Source organism: Lactuca virosa, chromosome 2 (genome assembly GCF_052849685.1).
Source record: "Lactuca virosa cultivar CGN04683 chromosome 2, Lactuca_virosa_CGN04683_v6, whole genome shotgun sequence".
Taxonomy (NCBI): Eukaryota; Viridiplantae; Streptophyta; class Magnoliopsida; order Asterales; family Asteraceae; genus Lactuca; species Lactuca virosa.
Window position 1 is genome coordinate 207,289,188 of NC_136427.1, and position 12,815 is coordinate 207,302,002.

The 12,815-nt window shown below is 27.7% G+C and overlaps 1 protein-coding gene across 2 annotated transcripts; it reads left to right on the forward strand.

Annotated features, from left to right (window-relative positions):
* Positions 1 to 3,479: 3,479 nt before the first annotated feature.
* LOC145160087 (dehydrodolichyl diphosphate synthase 6-like) lies at positions 3,480 to 12,544 on the forward strand. 2 transcript variants are annotated; one of them, XM_079079190.1, is made up of 3 exons: positions 3,480 to 3,686; positions 3,795 to 3,860; positions 11,441 to 12,544. In XM_079079190.1, exons 2-3 carry the CDS (start codon positions 3,823 to 3,825, stop codon positions 12,303 to 12,305), a joined length of 903 nt encoding a protein of 300 aa, XP_078935316.1. In that variant the 5' UTR covers positions 3,480 to 3,686; positions 3,795 to 3,822; the 3' UTR covers positions 12,306 to 12,544. The 2 variants fall into 2 exon arrangements, with proteins under 2 accessions (XP_078935316.1, XP_078935315.1); XM_079079189.1 differs by having other exon boundaries at positions 3,482 to 3,686; positions 3,758 to 3,860.
* Positions 12,545 to 12,815: the final 271 nt, after the last annotated feature.

Sequence of the window (12,815 nt, forward strand, 5' to 3'; positions counted from 1 at the left end):
TCATATAACTAAACACATATATCGATGTTTTCGAGTTCATTTTTTTTTAGAAATTTTGTTCGTTTTTTAGTTATATAGGTTTCCAATTAGCCTAAATATGACTTGAAGCCCCTTTTCGTATTTCAATTAGCATGTCTATTAATCTTATTAAAAATATAATTTTATACCTAATCTAAGTTAATAATATTCACATTTAACGAACTTTTTTTTTACATTTTTTACAAAAAGTATAAACAAACAAAACGTCAAAAAAATTAAAATGTATTCAAACAACATGCCAAAAAACTAAAAAAATATATAATTCAAAAAAACATCATAAAAATATAAACGAAAAAAATGTAAAAAACAGTAAACAACATATTCAAACAACACACCAAAAAATGTTTTTTTACATTTTTTTCGTTTATATTTTTATGATGTTTTTTTGAATATTTTTTATTTTTAGATTTTTTGCGTGTTGTTTGAATACATTTTAATTTTTTTGACGTTTTGTTTTTTTTATACTTTTTGTAAAAAATGTAAAAGGAAGTTCGTTAAATGTGAATATTATTAAGGGTTTAAGTCATTTTTGGTCACTTAACTTCTGGTTTTATACTCATTTGGTCACTCAACTCTTTTTAAGTTTTAAAAGGTCATCAAACTTTTGGCTTTATGCTCATTTAATCACTTAACTTTTGGTTTGGTCACATTTAGTCACCTAACTTTTAAAATTGTGCTCATTTAGTCACTAAACTTTTAAATTTTTTCAAAAATGTAGTGACTAAATCAGCACAATTTTAAAAGTTAGGTGACTAAATGAGCATAAATCTAAAAGTTAAGTGACCAAACCAAAAATTAAGTGACTAAATGAACACAAAGTCAAAAGTTTGATGAACTTTTAAAACTTGAAAAGAGTTAAGTGATCAAATTAGCACAAAACCAGAAGTTAAGTGATCAAAAATGACCTAAACCCTATTATTAATTTAGATTAGGTATAAAATTATATTTTTAATAAGATTAATAGATAGACTAACTAAAATTCGAAAAGGGTTTCAAGTTATATAAAGGCTAATTGGAAAACCATATAACTCGAAAACGGACAAATTTTCTAAAAATAAAAAAAAATGAACTCGAAAACATTGACACATATGTTTGAGTTATATGAATTCAAAATTCCGATTAGCATTTTCCACTCGGAATGAAATGTAAAAAAAATATAAAACTAAAAAAATTGAATTTAAAGCCATTGACACTCGTTTTGAATTTCGGTTAGCCTATACAATAACCTTATTAAAATAAATAATTATATACCTAATATGTGTTAATCATATTCTCATTTAACTAACTTTTTTTATATTTTTTATGCAAAAAATATTTATAAAAACCTTTACAAATATATAAAAAAAACAAAAGATCAAAAAATGATTAAAAGATATATTCGAACAAAACAATAAAAAAGCCTAGAAAAATTATTCAAATAAAACGTCAAAAAAAATATAAACGACAAAATATAAAAAACATTAAAAGTATATATATATATATATATATATATATATATATATATATATATATATATATATATATATATATATATATATATATCATAAAAAAAATACAAATAAAATAAAATAAAATAAAAACGGCAAAATATTAAAAAAAATTAAACAATTATATATATATATATATATATATATATATATATATATATATATATATAAGAAAAAGAAATATATAAAAATAAGGATAAAATGGTCTTTTTAAGTGGATTAAGGATGTGTAGTGCAATTTCTTTAAACCACTGGGATGCATCTTGTCAAATTTTCAATGGTTGGACTTAATATGCGAATTAGGCCAAACCATAAGGACCAAAACTGTAATTTTCAATATATATATATATATATATATATATATATATATATATATATATATATATATATATATATATATATATATATATATATATATATATATAAGTAAAAGTTCAAATGAGAACCCCTAAAGAGTAAGAACCCTAAGAACCTCTAAACTTAAACTACAAAATAAGATATGGGTTATTTTTCTTGCATCCAAACACTCCCACTCACCTTCAAAATCTCAAACACAAACCCTCCATCTATCATCGTCAACTACCACCATTGTCGCTACCTACCGTTGACTGACGTCGGTTTTGGCCATCGTCACCATCATATTCAAGCATCATATTTTTCTCCTCATTTTTTTGATGAAACACCACCGGATCTACATCAAATCTGGTGTGTTTGATGCATTTCAAGTCTAAATCTATTCCACCACCACATCAGATCTACTCCACCACTGATTTTCGACACCACTGATGTTCATATCTGTGAGCTCTGATGACACATCTTCATCTCGCCTCCATCTTTTTTTCTCTCGATCTCCATGAAAGACCACCAGATCTGTTCAGAAATGTTTATTTAAATTGTGAAATAGACTATATTAAACTGTGAATTTTTTATATTAAGCTATGATTTTTGTGTTTAAAAATGTGAATTGACTGCATTAAACTATGAATTTCTGTTTAAACTGTGAATTGACTGCATTTTTCTGTGAATTTTTTATTATTTGTGTTAAAATATGAATGATTTATGTATAAATTTTTTTGTTAATTTTCTTATGAATATATTTATTTTTTTGTTGTATAAATTTGTAAGAATCCACTAGTTTTTATAATTGTTTTGCATTAAATTCAAAAGAAGTTAATTAATAGGCTTTATTAGACTATGAATGTAATATTTAAGTTGTTAATGCATGACTTTATTTACAGATGTGATTTGGAAAAATTGACGGCTACTATGTTGATACAGGTGGTTGGTGACGGCATGTGGTGGTAGAGTTTGAGTTTTTGACTTCTTGAATTAGTGAATTATTGTAAAACAGCTTGTATTAAGTTGTGAATTTTTTGCATAAAATTGTAAATGGACTGTGTAAATCTGTATTTTATATAAGTTGTGTGTTAAAATATAAGAGCATATATGGATGAAAATATTATACTGTAAAAATTAGAAATTTGCTCTTTTCATACCAAAAACACAAAAAATTAGGATTTTAACATGATTGATAAGAGTATCGTGTAAATATTTACTAATTAATTGGGGTTCTTAGGTTTTTAATCTTTTATGGTTCTCATTTGAACCACTCCCTATATATATATATATATATATATATATATATATATATATATATATATATATATATATATATATATATATATATATATATATATATATATATATATATATATATATAAGCATATAAAAAAATAAAAAAAGGCTGTAGCCAAAAATACTTTTGCCAACCCATAAAAAATGTAAATTGTTTTTTTTTTTTAATTTCTTAAAAATTGTAGGAGATGCCACCATGAAATAAATATGATTATAAATAAAAGTGAAAGGCTAACTATTAGATAGAAAATCCCTCCCTACGATGGGCAAATATTTACACCTCTAAAAAAGAGCGTAGATATCAACTCTTTTTGCAAAATGTCAAATTTAAAGTATCTTGCAAAGGAAAAGTGGTCAAGACTCCAGTGCAAAACCTGTATACTTCTGTTCGATTCCATTCCATTGCTATAAAAAGTGTTGTGGGAGCAAGCCACTGCTAAATCTCTCCACATAATTAACATCTTATACTTAATTATTTCTGTCACTCTCTCTCCTACTTCCTCAAATACATAATCGGCCAATAGGGTGAGACTCGAAAATATGTTTTGTTTCAGACGTTTTTACTTTATTTATATTTATCCTTTGTATGGGTGCAGGCCTATATTTGATCGATCTGGATGTTTTGATCAACAGATTAGGCATTCTCTTTTGTTGAACCAATATGGAATTGAATCCAATCATTGCAACGGACACTTCGCTGTAAGTCTTAAGAACTTTGTTCCAAGTATTAATGTGTTTTTTCTTTTAGTTTTCTATATATATCTTGGTGAAAATGATCATAGACCATCTTTTGAGTATTACTATTTCTTTGCTCTAAAATGGAGTTCCAAATGAAATAGAGTTGGAGATCGTTTAATTTTATGACGGAATAAAAGATAGGGTTTGAAATAAGATTGAAAATGCTCTTAAAAAAAAGCTAAAGGATTGCTATTTTGATTGTGACAAAGTGCCATAATCACCTTTTCAAGATGTTTTTATTCTTTTTATTTATAAATTTGGATTGGTTTGTTCTGCAGTTCCTCAAAGTGTCTTAGATCTAGATATAAGTTGCAAAGGGTATTGATTTAATGCTTGGGTTGGTTTGTATGATCCATCAACATCTATTTGCTTCGTGTTTTTATACTATGATCGAACACAAGTTCGGAGGTGTGAAATGCACACCTATATATAAGACGAGTTTAATCTCGGACATAAAAGAAGAAGAAGAAGAAGTCGGGTGTCAATGGAGTCGTGCCTCTTGTGGGGTCCAAGGGGTGGAGCGCTGATAGTGGAATACAGTGGAAAACCATGTTTTAGACCAACACATTAACTAACAGAGAGTAAGTTCATTGATTGCAGAGCCAAACTAAGCTGAAACCTAGATAAAAGGTTGTAGCTTTCCAAAAACCATTTTTATCAATATTTTCCAGATTGTAAATATAAATACAAGTGAAATTTCAAAATTTTGGACTCACGAATAAAAGCAATTCTCATACTTTATGTGATTATGGCTTTCGATTTTCCAAAAGTCGAAATTAGTGAGTTGATAGGTTATCACTAATTGATTTTTTTGAATCCATACGGGTTGAAATATTAATGAAAGAATGTAATTTACTAAATCAATCAAAATCCAGATCCAAATTACCACATATGATCCTATTTCATATCCAGATTCTAACAACAACTAGTTAAGTTTTTAAATATTATTGAAGTAGTAATAAAAATAAAATTAAAAGGTTGTATCTATTTAAAAGCATTTTAAATAGTGTTCAACATATTTAACCAGTCTATATTTCTTTTTATTTTTTTATTTTTTTTGTGTGTTTATGTTGCAACCGTAAATATAACTTATTTTTTAACACAATTAATTACAATATCTACCTTAAAACAACAATTATTTTCTTCCAATTCACTCACTTGTGAAGAAAAAAAGAAAGTTTACGTTCTAATGGTTATGTCCCAGAAAAAGCCAAGAGTTGAACTTTAAAAGTAAATTAAACATTTCTAAACTATTTTTTGCGAATAGACTTCCATTTAATTTGTTTGTCGTTTCCGATAAAAATTTAATAATTTATAACCTTTCTAAAAGATAAGAATAATTAATAGACCTAACAGGGTATCACATAAAAAAAAGTATTTTTTATTAGTATATATATATATATATATATATATATATATATATATATATATATATGATGAGGTTCAATAGAGAACCATAATTAACCAAAGAACCAATCGTGAGCGTCGGAAATCATAACGATCAACGGCCAACAAATAGATGTACACTTTGACATTGGACGCACAGATACCGGATTATATCAAAAAATCCACCATTTACAAAAAAAACTCACCACTTTTTTTCGTTTAATTTTTTTTAGGTCATGTTTTTTATCAAAAAAAAAAAAATAAACCGAATATAACGTTGTTCATGATTTTTCGTCCTCTTTCCATAGAGATCCATAATGATATATAAAAAACGGATTTTTTTCCGAAAAAAATCCACTTCATTTTCTTTGATGAAAAAAGTTAAGGTCTATTTTTTATAGAAAAAAATTAATAAATATATCAAAATTCATATTTTTTGTACTTTTTAAACATATTCATATTCATGTTAAAAAAACGATATTTCAGTTCAGATTCAAATTGTGAACCTGTTCAGATTCATATTGTAAACCTGTTCAGATTAACATTGTGAACATCCTCAGATTCACAGTGTGCATAATAATAAGTCAGATTCACAGTGTGGATCTGAACTGATCGGGACTTTTTCACATTGTGAATGTTAAAATTTGAAATACTTACAGTTTAGATTCACAGTGTGAATCTACACTGATCGAAGTTTTTTTTTTGTGAACCTTTTCAGATTCACAGTGTGCATAATAGTAAATCAGATTCACAATGTGAATCTGAACTGTTCGAGATTTTTTATATTGTGACTGTTAAAAATTGAAATATTTACAGTTTAGATTCACAGTGTAAATCTACACTGTTCGAGGTTTTTTTTAATCGGTGTTGATGTTTATTAATAGAGTACAAAAAATTAATATTTTTGGTATAATTAGTTTTTTTGAGAAAAATAAACTTAATTATTGAAAAACCTAAGAAAATTAAGTGAGTTTTTTTCGAAAAAAAAGAGTTCATTTTTTATATATCATCATGGATCTCTATGGAAAGAGGACGAAAAATCGTGAACAACGGTATATTCGGTTTTTTTTCCGATAAAAAATTTGGCCTAAAAAAAATTTTAAATGAAAAAAAAGGAAGTAAGTTTTGTTATAATCCGGTACATGTGCGTTCATTATAAAAGTTTACAACCCTTCATTTTGCCGTTGATCACTTTAAATTCCGACGCTTTGGATTGGTTCATTGGTTCCTTGATTAATAATGTTTATCTATTGAACTTTTCCATATATATATATATATATATATATATATATATATATATATATATATATATATATATATATATATATTCTTTCTCTTTCTTCTTTTCATTTTCATGGTATACCATCCCTTGAGTATGGTAAGGGAGTATAACATCACTTCCTTCAGCCTATTGATAAGGATTTTCTAACATGTATTTTAGGCTAGAGGAAGTGGTGTCACAGAAATTGCACTCTCTTCACTGCCACGTAGGCAACACATCATCAATTACCACAAAAGTGTGGTTTCATGTCACACCCAAAGAGTGGTGCCACACTCAATTTATAAGGTTTTAAAAAGAAAAAAAAATTAAAAATCTGACCAATCAACAATGAGTTGGAATGACAATAGGAATAGATGAGCGCTCCCTTGGACTGCCACAGTGCGGTCTCTACAGCACCAAAACCTCCAAGCTGATGTGGCAAGGGAGTGCACCCTCTATCGCACTCACTCCCTCAAGCCTTAGCCACAAAAAAACATTAATTACGAGAAATATTACTATATTTCACATTTAATTATGAAATTTTTTTTTATAATTAATGTTTCTTATACGTGTCATTAGAACATATATTAGGAAATCTCATTTATCTTTTAATTTTTTTATATGATTGGTATAACTTTATTTATAATTTTTACTAAGAGATATACTCTTTTTATATAATTTTCATTACAAAGTTTTAAGCTTGTTTTTCAAATTAATAAACGTTTTTACACTTTCATACAACTTTAATATATAAAAGTGTATGAAAATGTAAAAAAATAAGTTACATTTTTTATGGGAAAATTTCATAAATTTTTTTATGTTTTTGTCTCGTAATCGATTTAGTCTTCATATTTTTTTTCGATTCAATTAAGTCTTAAAACCAAGAATTATATTTAATTTGACCATTTTACCTGGTGAATAGGTCATCCGATTTTCAAAAATTACACTTTTGGTCCGGATTTTAAATTTTATTTCAAATTTGATCTAAAATTTACACTTTTGGACTAGATTTCAATTTTTTCTTACAAATTCATCCTACATTTTAATTTTTAAATTTTTTTTTTAAATTTTGTGTCAAATATGTTTCTTGTATTAAATCATATTTATACAAAAAAGCACAACTTCATATTAAAAACCTTCTTTTTTTCTATATAAAAACGTTTTTTTAAAACATTTTTGTATGCAAACTATCTATATAAAAACATTTTTGTATGCAAAATGCGTTTTTTGTGGAGTCTTTCCTTTTCTTTCTCAAATGTGACATTCTGTGTTCTCCTTTCCTTTTGTCTCGTTTCTACTAGGGGTGTTTAAAATCGGATATCCGAAATTTCGGATGGTAGATTTTGGTATCCAAATCCGTATACGAAAATTCAAATATCCGAATTTTGGATATCCGAAATTTTGAATACTGATTCGGATAACAAATCAGATATCCGAAAATCAAACTTTTTTTTCATTATAAAAAATTAATCAAATTAAAGAATTAATGTTTTAGTATTAACCAAAAAAAAAGTTTTGATTAAACATTAACAATTTACTCTACGCGATCAATCTCAAATAAGAAGGATATTAAAAGTCTTTAGTATATATTCACAACGAACTGATGAAGCTCCATTCTTTAGTTACTTACACAAGTTAGAAGTTAAAACACTACAAGACAACACTCAAAGAGTATGATAATGTCTACTAAAACAAAAATATTATATAATAACGTGGCATCTACACCCATCATGAAACCCCTGGCACGTTGTTGTGAAGAACAAATAATTCACAAAGTTTTGGTGACAATTGAAATTTTTTTTGTGACACTTTCATGTACATCTTTTTGATCCTTTGTTACTGTCGTTGTGTCACAAAAGAAACACACACAACACACAGGATGTGTGTCTCACATGCAATTTTTTTTTGTTACACACGCATCACACATGCAACCTTTTTCTTTTTTTTTTCTTTTATTTGCACACACTTTAAATTTTTTTTTTGGATATCTTCTTTTACGGCTTTATTTTGGATCAAGAAAACATATTCCAAATAAAATTTTGGAAAAAAAGATGTAAAAATTAAAATTTAGGATGCATTTGTAAAAGAAAGTTGAAAAAAAAGATGTAACAATTAAAATTTAGGATGAATTTACAAGAAAAAAATGAAATTTGGGAAAAATAGATAACTTTGGACCAAATTTATGATAAAATTTAAAATTTGGACCAAAAGTATAATTTTTAAAAATTGAATAATCTGTTGACCGGGTGAAAAGATTAAATTAAATATAATTCCCGTTTTTGTTCTTAATTGAAATAAAAAAAGTATATAACGACTAAATCTATTACACAGCCAAAACATAAGAATTTATGAAGTTATATATATATATATATATATATATATATATATATATATATATATATATATATATATATTGGATGAAAGTGTACAACAATTAGGAGATTGCAAAAAAAAGGGCTTAAAAAATTAAGAAATAGTTTGTTTAAAAAGTGTTGTATGAAAATTATAAAAAAAATTAAAAAAAAAACTTTAAACCAAGTAAAAGTAGGAACATTTAAAAAGTTTATTTTTGTTTACAAAGTTGTTAATAATATTAATAGAAGAATCAATAAAATCTATGACATTTGGAGATAGTTGATTTTTTATTTTATTATAATAAAAATACTAATAAATTTTTTTAAATTTAACATATTATGTTAGTTTTATATAGAATTAAATTTGAAGAGCTTTAAATTTTTTAGTTTTTATACAAATAAAAAAATGTTACGGCAAAAAACAAAATGAAAAAAATAACTTAATATCACTGAACACGTGACACGTGGCAAAAAGAGAATGATAAACACATGTTGCAAATTTGTATATGTAGTTAGTGATTATAAATTTTGTCACTTTTAAAGTTCTTATTCGAAATGTTAATCGCAACCACACACACGTGTGTGTGTGTGTGTATATATATATATATATATATATATATATATATATATATATATATATACACACACACGATCTCTCAACAAGTAACTACATGACTCTTTTCAAGAGCATCGAACTAAATATTGCTACACTACATGTCCTTTCGTATATAATTATTTATAGGAGGAATTTCGTATGTACACTTATTAAACTTCAAAATATCATATTTATCTAACTTCATTTTTAAATATCGCGTTTAACCTTCATAAAATTTTGATATATATATATATATATATATATATATATATATATATATATATATATATATATATATATATATATATATATATATAATCTTCTAAAAAATCAAAATATCATATATGTCATTCTTAAATATCAAAATATCAATGATAATATTTAACAATAATAAAAACTAAGTAATTAATGCATACATTTAATGAAAATGTCTGAAGATGAAACATTTTGTTTGTCAAGAGAGCGACATTCCAACAATTTAGAAATAATTGTTCCATTATTATAGACGTAGGGATAATATAGTTAAAATTTTCAATTATTATAATAATTCTAAGATATAAAAAATGATTATAAACTATTAAAACATTTAAAAAATGATTTGAATAAATATGATATTTTGAAGTTTTATAAAGGGTAAATATGATATTAAAAGATTAAGTTGAACGAATATGATATTTTGCTGTTTAAAAAGGACATATGTTAAATTATTTATTAATTACATATACAAGGGAAGGTAGTATCTTACTAAAACAAGATAAATATTTGAATACATCACCTTTCTGTCCATAAAAAGTGAAAAGAAATTATCATAAGTTTTTGTAACAAAACCCTAATTTATATATAGGACCCATATCCAAAAATGTCTTCATATGCCATTTTTTGTAGATTTGATTACTTTGTGACGAGTGACTTCTAAATAGCTTTTAAACTTTATTATTATTCTATAAAAGTGATATAGTTAATTTTTTTAGAACCGGCAAATAGATAGAGGGTAACCCGACCCGATGGATCAGGAATGCCTCGCGGGCCACCAAGAGGGGCACCACTCACCACCAGAGGGAACGAAGAATCGAACCCGCGTCAATCCAGAAAAAATCCCCCAAATGTGCTCAGCCAAGAGTCAAACTCTTGAGCTTACCCATTGAGGCCTATAACTCAGGATGCATCACAACCTGCTAGGTTGGTGATCACTTGCAACTGATATAGTTAATGAATATCCAAAATTACCTTTTCAATCGGATAGAATTAAAGGAATTAATGAACAACAATCAATTTGACATTTATTAGGTAAAATTTTAAAACAACACCAAAATAATTAAAACAACCACCAAAGGGTGGTGGGCATAGCTCAGGAAGAGCTCGAGACAAAAGACAAGTGGGCTCATATGACTCCTTGGTACCGACGGGAACACTGTTCCATCTACTTGGTACATCACAAAAGGAAGCTACCGGAGAATGGTGTTCTCTATTCAAAGTTGACTCAAAAAAGGTAAAAGACTCAATGGAGGAAAAATGGGGGATGGGAGGTGGGAGATATAGGAACACCGCCCTGATGGTATTGGATATATGGTAGGGATGATACCAACCGACCACCACCCTTAGAGAAGAGCTAGATAAAAGCTACTAATAGTTGGAAATCAGTACATTTAAGACTACAAATTTCTAGATTTATGTTTAAATTGATTATCATCTAACAATTTGCGAATTGGTACTTTAACTGCATCGAAGATACTCGAGTTTCCATATTTTCAAATGAACTAAAGTTCAGACACAATGAGTACGTCCATGACTTTTATGATCATATTATACTTGGAAATTTCAAATTTTCATTAGAATATTTTTCTTTCTTAGAAAATTCAAAGCCTTATATAATTTTATGTCGTTCCTATTGGTTTAGATCTACATTGGAATTAATCCAAGTGCAATTTTAACTTGTTATTGACAGGAAACAAGTGGAAGACGAAAGATCAAATGGTACGATCAGCAAGTTCCTAGGAGGCGTAAACCACACCTTAAGAAAACTCATATTTCGTGTCATTTCTTCACGCCCGATTCCAGAACACATCGCCTTCATCCTCGACGGAAACCGAAGGTTTGCCAAGAAATGGAAGCTCACGGAGGGTGCTGGTCACAAAGCCGGATTTTTCGCACTCATGGCAGTCCTAAAATACTGCTACGAGATAGGAGTTAAGTATGTCACCATCTATGCATTCAGCCTCGACAATTTCAATCGACGCCCTGATGAAGTCCAATACGTAATGGACTTGATGCAAGAAAAGATCGAAGGGTTTCTAAATGAACTTACTCTTATAAACCAATATGGCGTTAGAGTCTTGTTTATTGGCGATCTCGATAGGTTATATGAACCCGTAAGGATTGCTGCTGAGAAGGCCATGGAAGCCACCGCTAAAAACTCACGTACATATCTCCTAGTATGTGTTGCATACACTTCTTCCCATGAAATCCCACGAGCCATCCACGAAGCTTGTCAAGAAAAAAGTGAGGCTAATAGCATACGTATAATGAATGGAAACATGAATACCGACATAAATCATGGAGGTCAATCGGTGATCAAAGTGGTGGATCTTGAGAAGCATATGTACATGGGAGTGGCTCCGGATCCTGATATTCTAGTGAGGAGCTCCGGAGAGACAAGGTTAAGCAACTTTCTGTTGTGGCAAACCACCAACTGTTTCTTGTATTCCCCCAAAGCTTTATGGCCAGAGATGGGGTTCTGGCAGGTGGTTTGGGGGATCTTGGAGTTCCAGAAAAACTATCAGTACTATGAGAAGAAGAAGAAACAGGCTTAAGGATGTATCTTTAAGTAAAAATATTTTCCTTTGAGTCGGTTTGCAGTGTGTCGTCAGAATTAATGGGATTTTTCTTCTCAATATGAACTTTCAACTTTGGGTCGATAATAATATGTCTGAATGCAATGTTATACATACGTAAATGCTTGTCTCATCAAGTAAATCAACTTGATATGTTTATTTGGAATAAGGGCATCACAAATCATAAATGGATTGGGACATCATGATTTTACTTTTCATTGAGCTTTATTTTTTTTAATGCATTAAACACTGCAAAGTTTAATGCAACCTTTGAAATTGGATGTGTAAGTTGCATTAGCAATAACTTTCATCCTTTTAAAATTGAGATTGAGAAAAAAATTTCTTTAGAACCTTCCTAGCTAGTTTTATGTTACTGTTTTGGGATTTCGTATTTCCAAGGGAAGTCCTTTTTTACATTCAACAAAAAAGTCATGTATGTATGTTAAAAACTTAAGCAGACTAATTAAATTTATAGATTTTCTTTAAATA

Bases quoted from the DNA above. Each gene is read 5' to 3' on its own strand.
- LOC145160087 (XM_079079190.1), top strand. From the start codon at position 3,823: ATGGAATTGAATCCAATCATTGCAACGGACACTTCGCT. The intron at 3,861-11,440 runs GTAAGTCTTAAG...TGTTATTGACAG, and splicing joins ATTGCAACGGACACTTCGCT to GAAACAAGTGGAAGACGAAA.